Source organism: Chaetodon auriga, chromosome 20, assembly GCF_051107435.1.
Source record: "Chaetodon auriga isolate fChaAug3 chromosome 20, fChaAug3.hap1, whole genome shotgun sequence".
NCBI lineage: Eukaryota > Metazoa > Chordata > Actinopteri > Chaetodontiformes > Chaetodontidae > Chaetodon > Chaetodon auriga.
Genome location: NC_135093.1, coordinates 611,131 through 629,633, shown reverse-complemented (window position 1 = coordinate 629,633; position 18,503 = coordinate 611,131). Strand labels below are relative to the sequence as shown.

General features: G+C 47.1%; 2 protein-coding genes across 3 annotated transcripts in view; both read left to right on the top strand.

The window, feature by feature from the left end:
- Window positions 1-5,413: 5,413 nt before the first annotated feature.
- LOC143338732 (cGMP-dependent protein kinase 1-like) overlaps window positions 5,414-18,503 on the top strand; it is a 42,090-nt gene continuing 29,000 nt past the window's right edge. The window contains exons 1-2 of one of the 2 annotated variants that reach the window (XM_076759335.1): window positions 5,414-7,513; window positions 16,825-16,991. In XM_076759335.1, coding sequence (XP_076615450.1) covers window positions 7,194-7,513; window positions 16,825-16,991 — 487 coding nt within the window. In that variant the 5' untranslated portion in view covers window positions 5,414-7,193. The remainder of the gene's footprint in view (window positions 7,514-16,824; window positions 16,992-18,503) is intronic. The other variant, XM_076759336.1, reaches the window with a different exon arrangement.
- LOC143338828 (uncharacterized) lies at window positions 8,423-11,960 on the top strand. Its single transcript, XM_076759602.1, has 4 exons — window positions 8,423-8,437; window positions 8,589-8,660; window positions 9,436-9,984; window positions 10,185-11,960. The coding sequence occupies exons 1-4, from the start codon at window positions 8,423-8,425 to the stop codon at window positions 10,878-10,880; spliced, it is 1,332 nt and encodes a 443-aa protein (XP_076615717.1). The 3' UTR covers window positions 10,881-11,960.

Sequence of the window (18,503 nt, the reverse complement as noted above, 5' to 3'; positions counted from 1 at the left end):
AAAATAAGGTCACGTTAAGTTTTAATAACTGAACAGCTTTTGATCATTTTATTTGAACCTTTAAACGTCACAGAAAACCTGTTAAAATATAATCAGCTCAAAATGTTTCTTCTGACAATACTTTTACTTTTACACCTTGATATATAGAAAAAAAATACTTTTGATACTTGATTTGATACCACTTCATGTGGCAGTTCTACAGTAACGTACCTGAATACTTTTTCTTATATTTCATGAATTTCAAAGGTTGAATTTAAAACAGCTCCAGCGCTGACTCTGCGGGTCGAGAGACACTCTCTCTCTCTCTCTCTCTCTCTCTCTCTCTCTCTCTCTCTCTCTCTCTCTGTTATAACATGTTATTCCTGCTCGGCCTGTTTGTTCAGTTAACCACGTTCAGCCTCTCTGACGGCTTCTGTTCATCACACAGCAGCGAAGAAGAGCGGCTGAACGCCACTCGCTCGACATCCTCGCTCTCTCGCTCTTTTTTGATGCTTTAAATGAAATTAAAGACAGAAAATTTTGTTTCTTTTGATGAAAAACAGAAAAACTCACCTGAGCAATTTCAGAGATCACCTCCCTCCGATCAGAGCTGTGTCATTCTGAAGGCTGAGTGTGTGTGTCACTGTGTGTGTGTGTTCACGTGTCATCAGGGGCCTCAGTGTGTGTGTGTGTGTGTGTGTGTGTGTGTGTGTGTGTGTGTGTGTGTGATCACATCATATCAAACTCCAAAGGTTCACTGTCTTGGTGTTAGCTTTACGAGCCGGCCGGTGTTAATGTTTAACCTGCTGCTATCTGTGGACACACACACACACACACACACACACACACACACACACAAATACACAAACGTAACACACACCAAACCAGCAGGACTGTGTGTGTGTGTGTGTGTGTGTGTGTGTGTTGCAGGAGGCCTTTGACCAACAGAGTGCTCTGCAAAGGTCTCTTCACCTCATAACACACACACACACACACACACACACACACACACACACACACACACACACACACACACACACAGGGAAAACATGGTGGCCGTTAATTTTGCCACTTTCTTCTGTCAACGTCGTCTTGTTAAATAAAGGTTAAATACAATAAAATTTGCCTTCAATGATGTGTTTACAGCTCCACTGAATTATTGGTTTTGTTGTCACTGGGTCACATGACTCCGTGTGACGTTCAGGTGTCTCAGCTCACGTCATTCATCACATAGCTAGCTTTTCAGCACACTTCTAAGTTGTCCGGAGAGCTGCGTTTGTGCTGCGCTGTGATGGAGGTTTGTTTTGTGTCTTCTTGTACACGATGATGAGTCTTTTCTGACGGTGCAGACGTGATGAAGATGACGTTCACACACTTCCTGCACTCTTTCTTCAAACAGACGTTCAGCACAGGGAGCCGCTTTTGAATGCCAAGCCTGGATCAGTGCAGCTGGACAGAGAGCTGCTGAAGCTACTGAGGCTACACACACACACACACACACACACACACACACACACACACACTGAGGCTACTGAAGCTTGTGGACCTTGTGGAGCTCTTGAAGCTCTTGAAGCTCATGAAGCTCTTGAAGCTCTTGAAGCTCTTGAAGCTCATGAAGCTCTTGAAGCTCGTGGAGCTCATGAAGCTCTTGAAGCTCCTGGAGCTCATGAAGTTCTTGAAGCTCGTGGAGCTCATGAAGCTCTTGAAGCTCATGAAGCTCTTGAAGCTCGTGGAGCTCATGAAGCTCTTGAAGCTCCTGGAGCTCATGAAGTTCTTGAAGCTCGTGGAGCTCTTGAAGCTCATGAAGCTCTTCAAGCTCTTGAAGCTCATGGAGCTCATGAAGCTCTTCAAGCTCTTCAAGCTCATGAAGCTCTTGAAGCTCATGGAGCTCATGAAGCTCTTGAAGCTCATGAAGCTCTTGAAGCTCCTGGAGCTCATGAAGCTCTTGAAGCTCGTGGAGCTCTTGAAGCTCGTGGAGCTCTTGAAGCTCATGAAGCTCTTGAAGCTCTTGAAGCTCATGAAGCTCTTGAAGCTCGTGGAGCTCTTGAAGCTCATGAAGCTCTTGAAACTCATGAAGCTCTTGAAGCTCATGAAGCTCTTGAAGCTTGTGGAGCTCATGAAGCTCATGAAGCTCGTGGAGCTCTTGAAGCTCACGAAGCTCTTGAAGCTCCTGGAGCTCATGAAGCTCTTGAAGCTTGTGGAGCTCTTGAAGCTCATGAAGGTCTTGAAGCTCGTGGAGCTCATGAAGCTCTTGACGCTCGTGGAGCTCATGAAGCTCTTGAAGCTCGTGGAGCTCTTGAAGCTCACGAAGCTCTTGAAGCTCCTGGAGCTCATGAAGCTCTTGAAGCTTGTGGAGCTCTTGAAGCTCATGAAGCTCTTGAAGCTCGTGGAGCTCATGAAGCTCTTGAAGCTCGTGGAGCTCTTGAAGCTAACTGTCTCTCTGCCTGCTGAGGAGAACTACAGCCTGCAGCTGTGCTTGTGTCTGCGGATGCTTCGGTTGCTGTGATTCACGCAGCCGGTGGATCAATAACCAGATCCAGAGCTTCAAGCAGCAGAACATCTGAGCTCAGCCGGCCGCTGTTTGCTGCCACAGTGAAGTGAGGTGACGTGATGTTTGTGTCAGAGTTTAACCTTAATAGTTCATCGACTCATTGACGTTTTTACTGCAGAGATTTGGTTCATTTCTTCACGCTGTTTGTTTTTTTTTCCAATGATTTGAATGATTCCTTGACTGCTTTTTCTCCCAGGATGCAGGAGCGTTTCCTGTCGTTTGTCTGCTGTGTGACTGAGTCTTTGTGTTCTTTGTGTTCTTGTCATGTTCTGCGTGAAGTTCTCTTCACCGGCTGAGCAGGACAGAGTCCACAGAGTCCACAGAGTCCACAGAGTCCACCACAGACGGACCAGCTTCACACTAAAGGTGTCTTCCCAGCAGGACACAGTGCACCTCAGCATCAGCGGCAGATCCTTCCACAGCAGAGAGGACGAGCTGCTGTCCTCTGTCCATTTGTTTGGTCTCATGTCTGTCTCTGTGATGACGCTCAAACACTGATCAGCTGCTGAGTCTGCAGTCCAATCATGTTCACACACACGCACACACACACACACACACAGATGAAGATTCGAGGCGTCGATATTCATCATAAGTTGTCAGTTTGTCTCTTTTGGACAAATGTCACGTCGGATCTCATTGAATTCTCATTCAACGTCTTTAAGTTTGTCTTCAGAAACTTTTCTCTGAGACCCCCCTAACCCTGAGGACACTGCGCAGGAGGAGCGGGCTGGAGGTGGACTTCGTCCACCTGCTGCGGACTGCTGACAGCGGAGGTGTCTGCGGAGCCGGCGTAGGAGACGGAGCTGCGGAGGGTCTCCGAGACACACAGTTGAGGTAACACACCTGAGACCCCCGACCGAGTGTCTGGACCTCATACAACCATATCAAATACAGGTTTATTTCCAGTCCAGGTTCAGTTTAGCTCATTTTCTGTGTGTTTAACTCCTTCGAGACTGAAAATGACGCTCGGCCTCAAAATGAACAGACCCTCAAATTCTTAAATACAGATGTGTCACACTAATGTGTCACGTGTCTCCAAAGAGCCTACAGGAGGAGTTGAAGGCAGTTAAACGTCCATGTTAATAACAAACACGTCAGATATGCTTCGTTTCCATGTGAAAGGACTCACAGGACGCTGAATGAGGAGTCTGCAGAGAAACATTAGAAATAACCACAGAGAGAGTTTGAAGCGCCGTCAGCCATCACAGACTGAGCAGGAAGCAGTGCTGACAGGTGGATATCTGCAGGTTCAAGGCTCCTCAGCTCCTTTCCTGCAGATCTTCATGTAAACACTCTGCTCCTCTTCCTCACTGAGCTGTAATGACAGCGAGCAGCCAGCAGAGGACAGCAGCACACAGACTTCCTGTTTGTCACCTCAGCTCTGCTCCTCTGAAGATCAACACAGATCATTGCAGGCCTGTGGTTACCCAACCTGAGGCTCGAGGCCCTCCAGGAGGTCCCCGAGTGAATGTGAGAGGACCACAGAAGAAGCTGCTCACAGGTGTCAAACAGAAACAGTAACCAATGACGTGGAGCCGCACGGCTTCATCTAAACATCAGCAGCTAATGTAGCCTGACGCCGCTGGTCTGCTCAGCTCGCGTCTGTTTCAGTTTCAGCCGGCGCTCACTCGAGTGACATCACTCGAGGACATTTGTCAGACGTCACACAGCTTCCTCTGAGACACTGAAGGCTTCACGCTGCTGTTTGTGTCTCTTTTTGCTGTCTTTCATCTTTGAAGCGTCTCGTTGGGATCATTCATCTCAGAGAATCAACGGTCATCGATTGTTTCAGCGTCGACGGACACGACGGCGCTCAGTTCTGCAGCCACACGTTCAAAAACAGGCTGAAGGAACAAAAGTATGTTTCTGGTTTCTTGCTCAGATGAGTTTTATGGAAATCTCTCTCTCGCTCTCTCTCTCTCTCACACACACACACACACACACACACACACACACACACACACACACTCAGCGAGGATGATGGAGGATGCAGACCCTCAGGGTTTGTGCTTATTGCAGATTTTTTGGTAATATGAAGCAGTGAAGGACCTGAAGCTTCTGCGCGTTGATCTGATGTTGAGGTAGTGTGATGTGGAGGCGCCCTGTGTCAGAACGCTTTCACCTCCATCATTTCAGTTAATATTGTGTTCAGTGTATATTCCCGACTATCAAACAAATAAATGCTGGATCAGATGCTCACTGGCACACAGAGACCAGATGGTGATCCAGCAGAGAGGTACGTTAACACAGCTTCAGTCCATGTAATCCATGACCTGTGAGCTCATGACTCATGAAGTGCATCAACATGAAATGATATAAATGATGATTTCAGCAGGAAACTGGCTCCTGGTCGTCTCTTTGTCAGCAGGCGTGAGGATTTAATGCAGATGAATAAAAATGAAATTCATTTGTGGAATGAGGTCTGTGGAGTGTTTTCACTTGGTTTGAAGGTGATTTTGATGATTAACAGGAGATATTTCTGTGCAAAGGTCAAACCTTTCTCATATGTCAGTGTTACTTCCTGCGTTAGTTGATGATGTTGTTTCCTGTCCATGATGAGCACCTGAAGGCAAGAACAGGGGGGTCACAGGGTTTGAATCCGGCCCTGACACACAGATCCAGAAACCAGGACTTGATTTCTCACTCTGAACATTTACTGAAGGAAATGTGTGTTTGTTCTCTGCATCGCTTCATGGACGTGAAAAGAGACAAAACACAGAGAGAAAATGGCAGAGAAGGAAATAAAAGAGCTTCTTTGTTGCGTTGATGAACTTTAAATCAAATCGAAATGATAATTCTGATGAAGAACAGCGTGGAGAGATGAGGAGGAGGAGGAGGCGGAGGCGGAGGAGGAGGAGGAGGAGGAGGAGGAGGAGTTGAGGCAGACCAACTTTTCGCCGCAGACTCGCGCTCCTCTCCCGGTCTCTCTCCGCCGTTGAAGCTCCTGCTGCTCCGCATTAAACTAATTAAACTAATGAGGTGATTGGATCGGAGCAGACCTGCAGCTCCACATCCTCTCCGGACTCCCGATCTCTGACTTCATCTCCTCCGGATCTGCAGCTTTGTTTTCTGCCGTCTGTCTCCCGCTTCCCTCCGCGGCGGACTCCGCTCCCACCTGAACTCACACGTGAGCCGCTTTTTGCTTTCTTCTCCTTCCTTTTAAACGGAATATTTCCTCCTTTGACGCGCTTTGTGCTCCTGGTCTCCGCCTCGGGGATCAAACCCAAAGTGAGCGGACTGATTCGATTCTTTCGGGTCCCTGCGGCTCTTTGGTGCTGATTTTTCTTCTTTCCTGGTTTTTTCCTCCTCACCTCCACCTCGCTGAGAGCTTCAGACCAGAGGATGCTCTTCAGCTTCTGATGATCTCTCACCTGGATCCTCCTGCAGGTCTTTACTGGACTTAAATCCTCCTGATTAATAAATTCATCCCACAGAAAACTGATGTTTCTCTTCTTGCCGGAAGCGTTTTGAGGAGTTTAAACCTGGAATATTTTCTTTTAGTTTACAGTCTTGTTTTATTGTCCCGTGGATCTAAATTTGATCCATCAGGACTCACTTTCAACTTTGTTCTACTCACTTTGCTTCTTGTAATTTGTTGTTCTTCAACATCATGATTCCTGGAGCTTTCCACTTCATCACTCACCTTTTTCCCAAATCATAATTTCATTTAAAAGAAGGATCCTTCCTGAGCAGCAGGTGTTTCCTCTTGTTTTCCAGTCTGAGTTATTTTCTTTATCATCTAAAATCACATTTACTTCCTGGCAGATGGAACAGATAACTATGCTTATTCTAAAGAAGGCCTTAGAGGGACCCTGAGGACGACAGGAGGAGACACCTTGGTGGGCCTTGAAAACCATTAAAAATCCTGTGAACACTAGAATTCTGAACAGCCCAATGAAACCTCAAAGCGATGAGAAATGCTGTACATCATGTCATAAACGAGACCCAGAAGACCCCAAAGCCCCTAAAAACTATTTTAGAAGTGCTGAAGAATGCTTTAAGTCTAGAGGAAGAAGAACCCTTGGAGAAACTCTAGGGGAGCTTTCAAGACCCAGAGAAAATGTAGAGGACTGCTGAGAACCCAGAGAAACTGCAGTACCCCAAATAACACCATAAACACTCTGAAGACTTTAAATACTCTTGGAGAAGCTCTGAGGATTTTTATACATCCAACAGATCCTGGAGACAGCCAGGAGGACACTCTAAGTTACCTGAAGGAAGGTGAGACTTTTGGGGAAACTCTGGGGATGCTACAGATCCTGGAGGAACCCTGAAGAATCACTCTGAGAAATCAAGATGCACCCTTCAGACCCCAAGGACATCCTGTGGACAATTAGGAGGAAATCGGGAGAAAATTCTTAAGTGCCCTGAGGAACCATCGCTCAAAGGTACATTATGACTCTTTAGGATTCTCTGAGGATTGCTCTGGAGATACCTAGAGGACCCTGAGAAAAGGGTATATCTTTGCACGTGTCAGAAATCACCAAGACTCTGAAGAAATCAAGGTGCCACATACAAATCTGAGGGAGTCCTGAGGAACCCGGACCCTAAGAAAATCTGTGGACAGACCATCAAAATTCAGAGGAAATCTGGGGACCACAGAGAACTCAGAACACTCTAGAGGAACCCTGAGAACTCCTTGGGACCCCCCCTCAGAGAACCAATGGGCACCCTACGGGACCTGCAGTATGCCCTGCAGGAGAAGATTGAGGAGCTACGGCAGCGCGACACCCTGATCGACGAGCTGGAGTTGGAGCTGGATCAGAAGGATGAGCTGATCCAGCGGCTGCAGAATGAGCTGGACAAGTACCGGTCTGTGCTCCGCCCCGCCACCGCCCAGCAGGTCCAGGCCCAGCAGCAGAGCCTCGTCCTGCAGCCAGACCAGCACCGCAGCAAACGGCAGGCCATCTCGGCCGAGCCCACCGCCTGCAACATCACTGACCTCAGCCACGTCACCCTGCCCTTCTACCCCAAGAGCCCACAGTAAGTCCTCTCCGTGTGTGTGCTGTCGAACGTCAGGGGTCAGTTCAACTGTCCTCCCGTGCTGTCTGTCCACTCACATTGTTCTGGTTTTATCTGTCCAGGTTCTGAGATCATATCTGTCTCCACCACAAGGAGTCAGTGGATGTGATGATTTCTCATTTTGTGTCAGTGCAAGTCCGAGACGTTCGTATCAAACTATGGAGATTTATCAGGTCCTTCTCTGTCAGGCTAAATGTTAGCATGTTACAATGCTAACATTTAGTTAACACTTAGACAGCAATACTGCAGTGGCAGAGATATTTAGGATAACACATCAGCTCATCAGTGGGCACTGACAACCTTAGAAATAAGGCCAGCAGATACATACAGAGGTCCTCAAGGCCAGAAATACTCAGTTTGAGACTCAATACAACAGTCGGTCAACGATCTTGTGTCTGATAGATGAGCTCGGGGATTCTCTGGAGTTTCCTCCTGTAGTCTGGCCAGTGAGCTGCTGGCGGCTTCAGGGAAGAGCCAGCCTGAGCTGAGAGGTTTGGTGAGGGTCCGCGGGTAGAGAGGATGGAGCTGGAGAACAACCTGATTCTGCACAACAGGTGAACTATGAATTCAGGACTTTCTGACTCGTTGCCAGAGGCTGACCAGCCAACATCACTGCTGGCCTGTTTGTAAAGTATAAACCATTCTAAGAACGTTTCACAGAAGCTGTTTCACAGTATTTTACTGCGACAAACATGACGTGACATGATCGACATATCACCATCAGTAATCCTTCTGTTCGACTAGCAGAAAGTGACGTGGCTGTCTTGATCAGAGTTAAACAAACTTACATCAGTAAAGAACAAAATATTTAAAAAATGTGTGTATGTTTGTCGAACACTTGGTCATAGAACAGCGCTGCCTGCAGCATCGATGTCTGTCCTGTTGGTAGGAGACAGGATGAAGAACACAATGTCATTCATGTCTTTAAATGAAGGATCCGTTGGTGTCGTTCTTCTTCTGTGGTTGCTGGTTAAACTCTGCCGTGTTTCGAGAAGCAGCAGACCGTTAAAGTGAGCTGCCTGTGGATGCCCACCAGGCTCTGCTCAGGAAACCGTCTGTTCTCGCGGAGACGTTTGAACTCTGCAGTCTGCTGATGAGGAGCCGGCAGGTGAGTGGAAGCTGCCAGCAGAACTCCTGCAGGCCTCCAGGTAGATTCAGGCTTTGACACCTTAATGTTTCCCTGCTCAACAAAATGCTCCCATCAGTCCACACTGCACCGGTGGGGCAGAAGGAACCCACTCGTACCCCAACAGTGAATATTTAGTCTCTCCAGTCAGATTCTTTTAATTTGTCCAAGTTTTCAGATTTGTGCCTCCACAGTCGAGCTGAATGGAGATCAGATCTCACTGCTTTGAAGAATGACATTAAAAAGACAAGCGCACTTTTTATTTATTTCAGAAACATAATCCTCGTTTCTCTGGATAATCCACAGGACACTCTGGAGACTTTGATATCTGAGCTTTCAGTTCAGCTCCTGTTTTAACCGGTGAACTAAGTGGAAGATGTCACCTTTTTATACGACGCGTTTCTAATCAAATCAAATCAGAGTGTTGATCTTTACTTGCAATTTAATCGCAGCTGGAGACATGGTCCTTCTCCAGAAGTTGTCTTTAGTGTTCTTGTTGTTGGACACGGTCCTCTGTGTTCATGTCTGATCTGTAATATCAGCGCAGACATGCAGACGTGTCTCAGTGATGCAGAGTCCAGGTTTTGGACTTCAGTTTCCTGATGTGATCAGCAGCTGCAGGTCGTCTCTGCTGAAGAGGAAGCGGAAGGAAAAATGGCCGACAGCTGCTGATGTCACAGATCTTTATTTCCACACACGTGAATGTGAAAATGTGTGTGTGACAGCGCAGACAAGCAGGGACGGACGACTGCTGTAGTACAAGTCCAGTCATCAGTTTAAAGGTGCTCCACTGCACACACACAAGTACACACAAGTACACACACAACTACACACACACAACTACACACACACAAGTACACACACAAGTACACACACACAAGTACACACACACAACTACACACACAACTACACACACACAAGTACACACAAGTACACACACAACTACACACACACAAGTACACACAAGTACACACACAACTACACACACACAAGTACACACACAACTACACACACACAAGTACACACACAACTACATACACACAAGTACACACAAGTACACACAGAACTATACACACACAACTACACACACACAACTACACACACAACTACACACACAGAACCACACACAGAACCACACACACAAGTACACACAAGTACACACAGAACTACACACACACAAGTACACACACAACTACACACACACAACTACACACACAAGTACACACACAAGTACACACACACAAGTACACACACAACTACACACACACAAGTACACACACAACTACACACACACAAGTACACACAAGTACACACAGAACTATACACACACAACTACACACACACAACTACACACACACACAACTACACACACAACTACACACACAACTGCACACACAGAACCACACACAGAACCACACACACAAGTACACACAGAACTACACACACACAAGTACACACAAGTACACACAGAACTATACACACACAAGTACACACAAGTACACACAGAACTATACACACACAACTACACACACACAACTACACACACAACTACACACACAACTGCACACACAGAACCACACACAGAACCGCACACACAACTGCACACACAGAACCACACACACACAGAACCACACACACAGAACTACACACACACAGAACCACACACAGAACTACAGACACAGAACCACACACACAGAACCGCACACACAGAACTGCACACACACAGAAGCACACACACACAGAAGCACACACACAGAAGCACACACACAGAAGCACACACACACAGAAGCACACACACAGAACTACACACACACAGAAGCACACACACAGAAGCACACACAGAAGCACACACACAGAAGCACACACACAGAAGCACACACACACAGAAGCACACACACAGAAGCACACACACAGAAGCACACACGGAACCACAAACACAGAACCACACACACAGAAGCACACACACACAGAAGCACACACACAGAACTACACACACACAGAAGCACACACACACAGAAGCACACACACAGAAGCACACACACAGAACCACACACACAGAACCACACACACAGAACTACACACACACAGAAGCACACACACACAGAACCACACACACAGAACCACACACACAGAAGCACACACACACAGAAGCACACACACAGAACTACACACACACAGAAGCACACACACACACACAGGTGAAAGGTGATATTTTTTTACAGGTGAGTCATTTGGTATCCGGTGAAAACCAGGTAGGTAGACGTGTGCTGGACCTCTGTGACTCCACACAGTGACTGACTGAGACAGATGACCTGCGATGGACCTGTTCAGTGTGTACCTGTGCAGCAGGGTTTTCTCATTAAGCAGACAGCAGGAGGCTGCAGCCTTCAGCGGCTCTGAACAGCAGGTCCTAAACCTCCCGAGCTCTGCTTCACTTTATTCTGGCCTCAGTGGAGCCGGACGGTCTGACGAGAACATGGTCCTCTTTTGGAGGAGCAGGTGTAATGCAGCTCCGTCCTGCAGCTCCATCAGATCATCAGAGTGCTCCTCAGGTTTAAAGTCCACATTTGGAGTCCGGTGGTGCTAGCAGATGCTAACAGAGGACAGCTAAAACCGCTGTTTCTGTAGTTTTTCACTGAACGGTGTCATGATATTTGTACGAGAAGACATGAGGTTTCTATGTTTATTGTTCTTTTCTAGTCATTTGCAGCAGTGATGCCTCTTTTCATTTTGTCCATAGTGATGATATGTCTTCCAGTAGTTGATACAGCTGGACTTCATTATGTCTCCGTATATGTCTCCCTCCAGTCAGTCTCACGTCCCTGAATTTCATGGAGGTGAAGAAGTGAACGCCGCCTGACACGAACTCGCCCTCTGCCAGCATCCGTTTCCCACAGCTCACTGTAATATGATGTGTTTTCTGTCTGTCCATGCCAGCAATAACAGCCACTGTGTTGGTTTTTAATCCATGTGGCCGCCCACACACACACACACACACACACACACACACACACACACACAGCAGCTGACAGGGTTTCATTTACCATCCCACCGCTTCTGACTGTCAGCATCCTGCAGCTTGTCAGTGTGTGTGTGTGTGTGTGTGTGTGTGTGTGCGTGTGTGAGTGTGTGAGTGTGTGTGTGTGTGTGTGCATGTGTGTGTGTTATTTTAAAACATAAAAGTATTACAGTAAAGTGTGTGTAGGCTGTGAACGCCCACCGGCTCTCCTGTTGTCTGCAGCTCGGCTTCATAAGCGTTTTCAGCTCATCGCTGCAGACGAGTTAATGATCAGCTGAGACTCAGCTGTCACAGATCTGCTGCTGAGAGAAGACTCTTATTTTGAAAGTGAAGAGGTCCTGTCTGTCAGGCTGAGATGGTTTCCATCCACAAACTTCCATCATGATATCTGCAGCACCGTGAGTGCAGGAGGGGGGTTGGTGCCCCCCCCCCCCGTGGTGGCTGCTTAGGACTTTAGAAGCTACAGTAAGAATTTTAGTCCTTTAGCTGTCCAGTAAAAAATAGCCTAAAACGTCTTTTCAAGGTAAAATGGTGCTCCAGACTTTGTGTGTTAGCACTGAACGCTTTGAGGAGTCAGAGCGGTAAAAAAAAACAAAAAAAAAAATCTCATTGGCTATTTAAAGTGTCAATCAACTGTTCAAAAAGAAGAGAAGGAGGACCTTCTGTTCCACTCAGCCTGTCATTGGCCGCTCTGGTTGCTAGGCTTCGGATGGCAGCTCATGATTGGTCAGAGAAGTTTCATTTGAACCCTGAGACGGGAAGAGGAACTGGAGACAAGATGGCCGCCTGTTAGCTTGTGGAAGCTGTAATGGTGGAAAGCAGAGAAGAGGAGCTGAAGACGAGCTCGTCTCCTGCTGATGTGAAGGAGAAAACATGTTTCTGTGGATTCTGTTCATGTTCTGGACTAAATCTTTTCACTGCAGCGGATCTTCTGGACCTTTGTGGACGTTTCACACCGTTTTTGTCCGAGTGTTTTCGTCTGCGGATCGCTGAGAGACGTCAGCGGTGAGTCTGTTTTAAAGCCGCTGTTTGTCTGCTGCTGCTGTTCGTTGAGCCTCCTGCTCTGATTGGACCTTCACGTGGTTTCAATCGATCGATTCACGTCGATCTGAGCTTTCTGATGCTGTTTGATACGAGCAGAAACGGGAACGCAGCGTTTGGGTCCACAGACTGGAGGAATAATAAACATAAATTCAGAATCATATTTTCTGCTTGTTGTGGTTTGACTGTCATGAACACGTTTGCCTGTAGTGAGGCGGCGACGGGTCCATTGCAAACATTGCTGTTTCTATCTGTACTGAGAGTATTTCTGTCTGTACTGAGAGTATTTCTACCTCTACTGAGAGTATTTCTACCTCTACTGAGAGTATTTCTATCTGTACTGAGAGTATTTCTGTCTGTACTGAGAGTATTTCTGCCTGTACTGAGAGTATTTCTGTCTGTACTGAGAGTATTTCTGTCTGTACTGAGAGTATTTCTACCTCTACTGAGAGTATTTCTATCTGTACTGAGAGTATTTCTGCCTGTACTGAGAGTATTTCTACCTGTACTGAGAGTATTTCTGCCTGTACTGGGAGTATTTCTACCTGTACTGAGAGTATTTCTACCTGTACTGAGAGTATTTCCGCTCACGTCGTCAGCCCCTGTCATCTGGTCACATTATGTCTTCAGTGCAGATGCGTCCTCCTCAGTCCTCAGTCTGCGTGCAGGTATTGAAGCCGGGCTGAAGTATGTCTTCATGGATCCACTGGGCCTTCGTCTCATCCACTGGATCAACTACAGCTGTGTCTGTTCTCAGAGACACCTTCAGGTGTCTCTTGTCCCTCTTTACTCCAGAGTTATCTCTTATAAGCCAGCATGTCTCAGATCACTTTACGTCCTCTGAGGGACATGTCAGCCATGTCACTCAGAAAACTTCCTGCTAAACTAATATTTCAACTGTGAGTTTCATTTGGGCCAAACTCACCTGAGTTTTAAAGTCTTAGAGAGGAAAGAGTCACCTGAGGTGAAGCTGCAGAGAGGCTGTTTCTGCCAATCAGCAGTGACCACGAGCCGTGCGGTGATGAAGACTCAGCTGTCCTCTGCTGGTCATTTTATCCTCTACGGCACAGAAACCAAAAGAGCTCTTTCACTGAGGACGTCCTGCGGTGCAGCAGAAGACATGATCAGGTGCACAGATTCGGATCTACTGATCCAGGATCTGCTGATCTGGGGAGGTAAATGTGATCCACCTAGCAGCTGTTGAGATGTTTGGGTGTGGACTGTGTGATGGAGCGAACACCCACCCGTGGAGCTCCAACCTTCAGGGATAGAAACGTCCTGTTTGGTCTGCTGGTTTCTGCATTTTGGTCCTGATTGGATCTTTAACAATCAGGTGAAACAGGCGTTTGTAGGATTTGGACGGCCTGAACTGAAACTGTTTCCAGATCTGCTGAACCCTCTGAGGCTCCTCAGGAGAAGTTTGTCTCTGAGCTCCTGAAACTAAAAGCGATCCGGTCGACAGCTGCCACTGTTTGTTTTTGTCTCTTCGTCTTTTCTTCCTCTATTTGTCCCGTTTCAGTCCTTTTCAATTAAAATGTGTTTTCTTTGGGTTGACAGGAAGGAAAACAATGGCTCTGCTGTGATGTCCTCTGTCTCTGTCTGTCTGCAGAGTCTCCGGGACTCGACCATGTCTGACTGCTTTTCATTTGTCCATGTTTGAAGGAGGAAGAAGCTGCTCCTCCTCTCTCCTCAGCTCTGATGGAAAATAGAAAAGTTCATATGTGAGAGCAGCTGATGAGGACATGTGTCCAATTTATGTCCATGTGGACGAAGATCAGCTGAGATCTAATGAAACTTCTGTGGTTAGTTCACTGTCTGTAGTCACCGCAGGACAGTGGAGCGTCTGTGGTTAGTTCACTGTGGTTAGTTCACTGTCTGTGGTGAGTTCACTGTCTGTGGTTAGTTCACTGTGGTTAGTTCACTGTCTGTGGTTAGTTCACTGTGGTTAGTTCACTGTCTGTGGTTAGTTCACTGTCGGTGGTTAGTTCACTGTCTGTGGTGAGTTCACCGTCTGTGGTGAGTTCACTGTCTGTGGTGAGTTCACTGTCTGTGGTGAGTTCACTGTCTGTGGTTAGTTCACTGTCTGTGGTTAGTTCACTGTCTGTGGTGAGTTCACCGTCTGTGGTGAGTTCACTGTCTGTGGTTAGTTCACTGTGGTTAGTTCACTGTCTGTGGTTAGTTCACTGTCTGTGGTGAGTTCACCGTCTGTGGTGAGTTCACCGTCTGTGGTGAGTTCACTGTCTGTGGTTAGTTCACTGTGGTTAGTTCACTGTCTGTGGTTAGTTCACTGTGGTTAGTTCACTGTCTGTGGTTAGTTCACTGTGGTTAGTTCACTGTCTGTGGTGAGTTCACCGTCTGTGGTCAGTTCACTGTCTGTGATCAGTTCACTGTCTGTGGTTAGTTCACTGTCTGTGGTGAGTTCACTGTCTGTGGTTAGTTCACTGTGGTTAGTTCACTGTGGTTAGTTCACTGTCTGTGATTAGTTCACTGTGGTTAGTTCACTGTCTGTGGTTAGTTCACTGTGGTTAGTTCACTGTCTGTGGTGAGTTCACCGTCTGTGGTGAGTTCACTGTCTGTGGTGAGTTCACTGTCTGTGGTTAGTTCACTGTCTGTGGTGAGTTCACCGTCTGTGGTGAGTTCACTGTCTGTGGTTAGTTCACTGTCTGTGGTGAGTTCACCGTCTGTGGTGAGTTCACTGTCTGTGGTCAGTTCACTGTCTGTGGTGAGTTCACCGTCTGTGGTGAGTTCACTGTCTGTGGTGAGTTCACTGTCTGTGGTTAGTTCACTGTCTGTGGTGAGTTCACTGTCTGTGGTTAGTTCACTGTCTGTGGTTAGTTCACTGTGGTTAGTTCACTGTCTGTGGTGAGTTCACTGTCTGTGGTTAGTTCACTGTGGTTAGTTCACTGTCTGTGGTTAGTTCACTGTGGTTAGTTCACTGTCTGTGGTTAGTTCACTGTGGTTAGTTCACTGTCTGTGGTTAGTTCACTGTCTGTGGTGAGTTCACTGTCTGTGGTTAGTTCACTGTCTGTGGTGAGTTCACCGTCTGTGGTGAGTTCACTGTCTGTGGTGAGTTCACCGTCTGTGGTGAGTTCACTGTCTGTGGTTAGTTCACTGTGGTTAGTTCACTGTCTGTGGTTAGTTCACTGTGGTTAGTTCACTGTCTGTGGTTAGTTCACTGTCTGTGGTTAGTTCACTGTCTGTGGTGAGTTCACCGTCTGTGGTGAGTTCACCGTCTGTGGTTAGTTCACTGTGGTTAGTTCACTGTCTGTGGTTAGTTCACTGTGGTTAGTTCACTGTCTGTGGTTAGTTCACTGTCTGTGGTGAGTTCACTGTCTGTGGTTAGTTCACTGTCTGTGGTGAGTTCACCGTCTGTGGTGAGTTCACTGTCTGTAATCAGGAGTGTTAAACTGCAGTTTTGCTGCTGTTGGTCAAACTCACATTAATGGAGAAATGAAGACGGCCGATGACGCCTGCAGAGACAAACCTCAGTAAATGTTACACTTATTGATCAGACTGTTATTGATGATGAGGAACAAACTCCTCCTCCTCCTCCTTCCTCAGCATCAGCAGCATCTTCAGAGACTCAGCTTCACAGGATGTTTCCTGCTGCAGATCTGGACTGAGAGCAGGTGGCGTTTGTTTAGTGCTCATTCAGGAGAGATCAGACATTAATAAACCACACACACACACACACACACACACACACACACACACACACACACACAGACTCAGTGTTTCATCCCTCAGGTGAACCATGAAATGACTCTGTGTGTGTGTGTGTGTGTGTGTGTGTGTTTACATGACTTTACTGCGTCCATGATGATGCCGAGTCGTTCTTCTGAGTTGTCCTTCCATCATTTCATGTCGTTGTGATGTTCATCCTCTCACAGCCAGATGTTTCAAGCATTCACAGAAATATTCACAGAAATATTCAGAGGAATATTCAGAGGAATATTCAGAGGAATATTCTCCTTCTGAACTCTTCTTCTTTCCTTTAATCTGCTTTTTCCTGTTGTTTCCTGTTTGACGTCCTCAGTGTCCGTCCTGCAGAGCCGGTCAGGTGACGTGTCTTTGTCCTCCCCTCAGGTCCAAGGAGATGATAAAGGAGGCCATCTTGGATAATGACTTCATGAAGAACCTGGAGCTGTCTCAGATCCAGGAGATCGTGGACTGCATGTACCCGGTGGATTATGGGAGAGACGCCTGCATCATCGAGGAGGGCGACGTGGGCTCTCTGGTCTATGTGATGGAAGGTGAGGACGCGCTCGTCACATGACCTGTCACATGACCTGTAGATGCGAGTGGTATTCTTCTCTGGTCTGGACTCAGTTCAGATTTGGTTGAAGAACTTGTCTCAGGTCTGGAGGGTTGTCTTTCACACGGTTTCTGCAGAGTTTGGAGGGTCTTTGGCGGCAGGCTTGTCTCGGTCCGCAGAGACCGAGACGTTTCTCAAGGGCCCTGAAATGACCACTTGTACTGGCCTTGAAGGTTTTTGACCTGGACATGTCTCAGCTGTCGGGTTTCTGGTGCTGATCCGTCTCAAGGAGTTTCTGTCTCCTTTGTGTCTCGAGGAGTTTGTGTCTCGAGGAGTTTCTGTCCTGGACTCGTCTTGTGAGGGTTTTTAACAGGTTTTTGACTTCAGAATACTTTTTTGATCCCTGAGGGGAAACTGGGCTAACTTGGTTGACTTGGACCTGTCAAAGTCTTGTCTTGGTCTTCAGGCGGTCTGAGGACTTGAACCAGCCTTTAAGGTTTTGGCCTGAGACAAAGGCAGCTTCTGTGTCCGTCCTGGTGCTTCTTGTCTCTGTGTTTACAGTTTTTGTCCTCTCAGACTCCAGTCTTGATCTTGAGGCTTTGATTTGTCTTCGAGATGAGACTCCGTGAGTTCTGAATCAGGACCTTGAAAGCAGGTCTTTGTGTAGAAGTGCTGCTTTCAGATTGCACACACACACTTTCACTTTTTCTTTCTGTGGTTCCACTTTGATTTCTGGGTCATTTTCCAGTTTCCCTGAAGTTAAGATCTTCCTCATGACTTCTCAGGAGGTTTATTCTGAAGAAGTGAATTATTTTAGAGACAAGGACCCATTTTTTAACTCTTTTTCTCAATTTTCTCCAGTTAGCAGCTGATGTTATGCTTGTTGAGATCAGATTAGGAGGCGAGTGACCTGAAACGCAGCCTGTTCTTTGTACTGAGAAGCTGCCTGAAGTTCTTCAGAGGCTCTGAGCTTTGTGACCTTTGCAGCTCGACCAGAGAAACGTCGCTGCAGAAGTTTCCTGCAGCTCAGTTCGACCTTTAGGACGCAGTTCTCTCGGCCGCTGGTCTTCTTCCAGAGCGTTGTGTAACGTGTCAGAACGCCCGAAGGCTGCTGAACGCTCAGCTCCTCTCAAACACAGCTGCACCTCACCTTAAGTTCTTCGCATTCAGGTTCTACAGACACAGATTGATCACGACACGATCACCTGATCACCTGATCGCCATCATCAGCAGAATCCAGTGTTTTAGCTGAGAATCAGCTGCGTTTCCGTCAGCTGATGGAGGTAAATAAGTGTCACAAACAGAGAGACTCACTGCTGTGCTGCTTGATTTCAGCTCATGATGTTGAACACAGGTGAGCACAGGTGAACACAGGTGAGCACAATCAGTCTGCAGCTTCATTCAGTCAGTCTGAGCTCATGTTCTCCTCATCGCTGCTCAACACGATGTCTCTGATTCCGTCTGAGAAAACAGATGACAGTTGAAATAAGCTGTTATCCTACGTCACAAC

Excerpts from the sequence above, each read along its gene's own strand:
- LOC143338828 (XM_076759602.1), top strand. Across the intron at positions 8,661-9,435 it reads TGCTGATGAGGAGCCGGCAG|TACAAGTCCAGTCATCAGTT; the intron begins GTGAGTGGAAGC and ends CGACTGCTGTAG. Across the intron at positions 9,985-10,184 it reads ACACACACAAGTACACACAA|AACTATACACACACAACTAC; the intron begins GTACACACAGAA and ends AAGTACACACAG.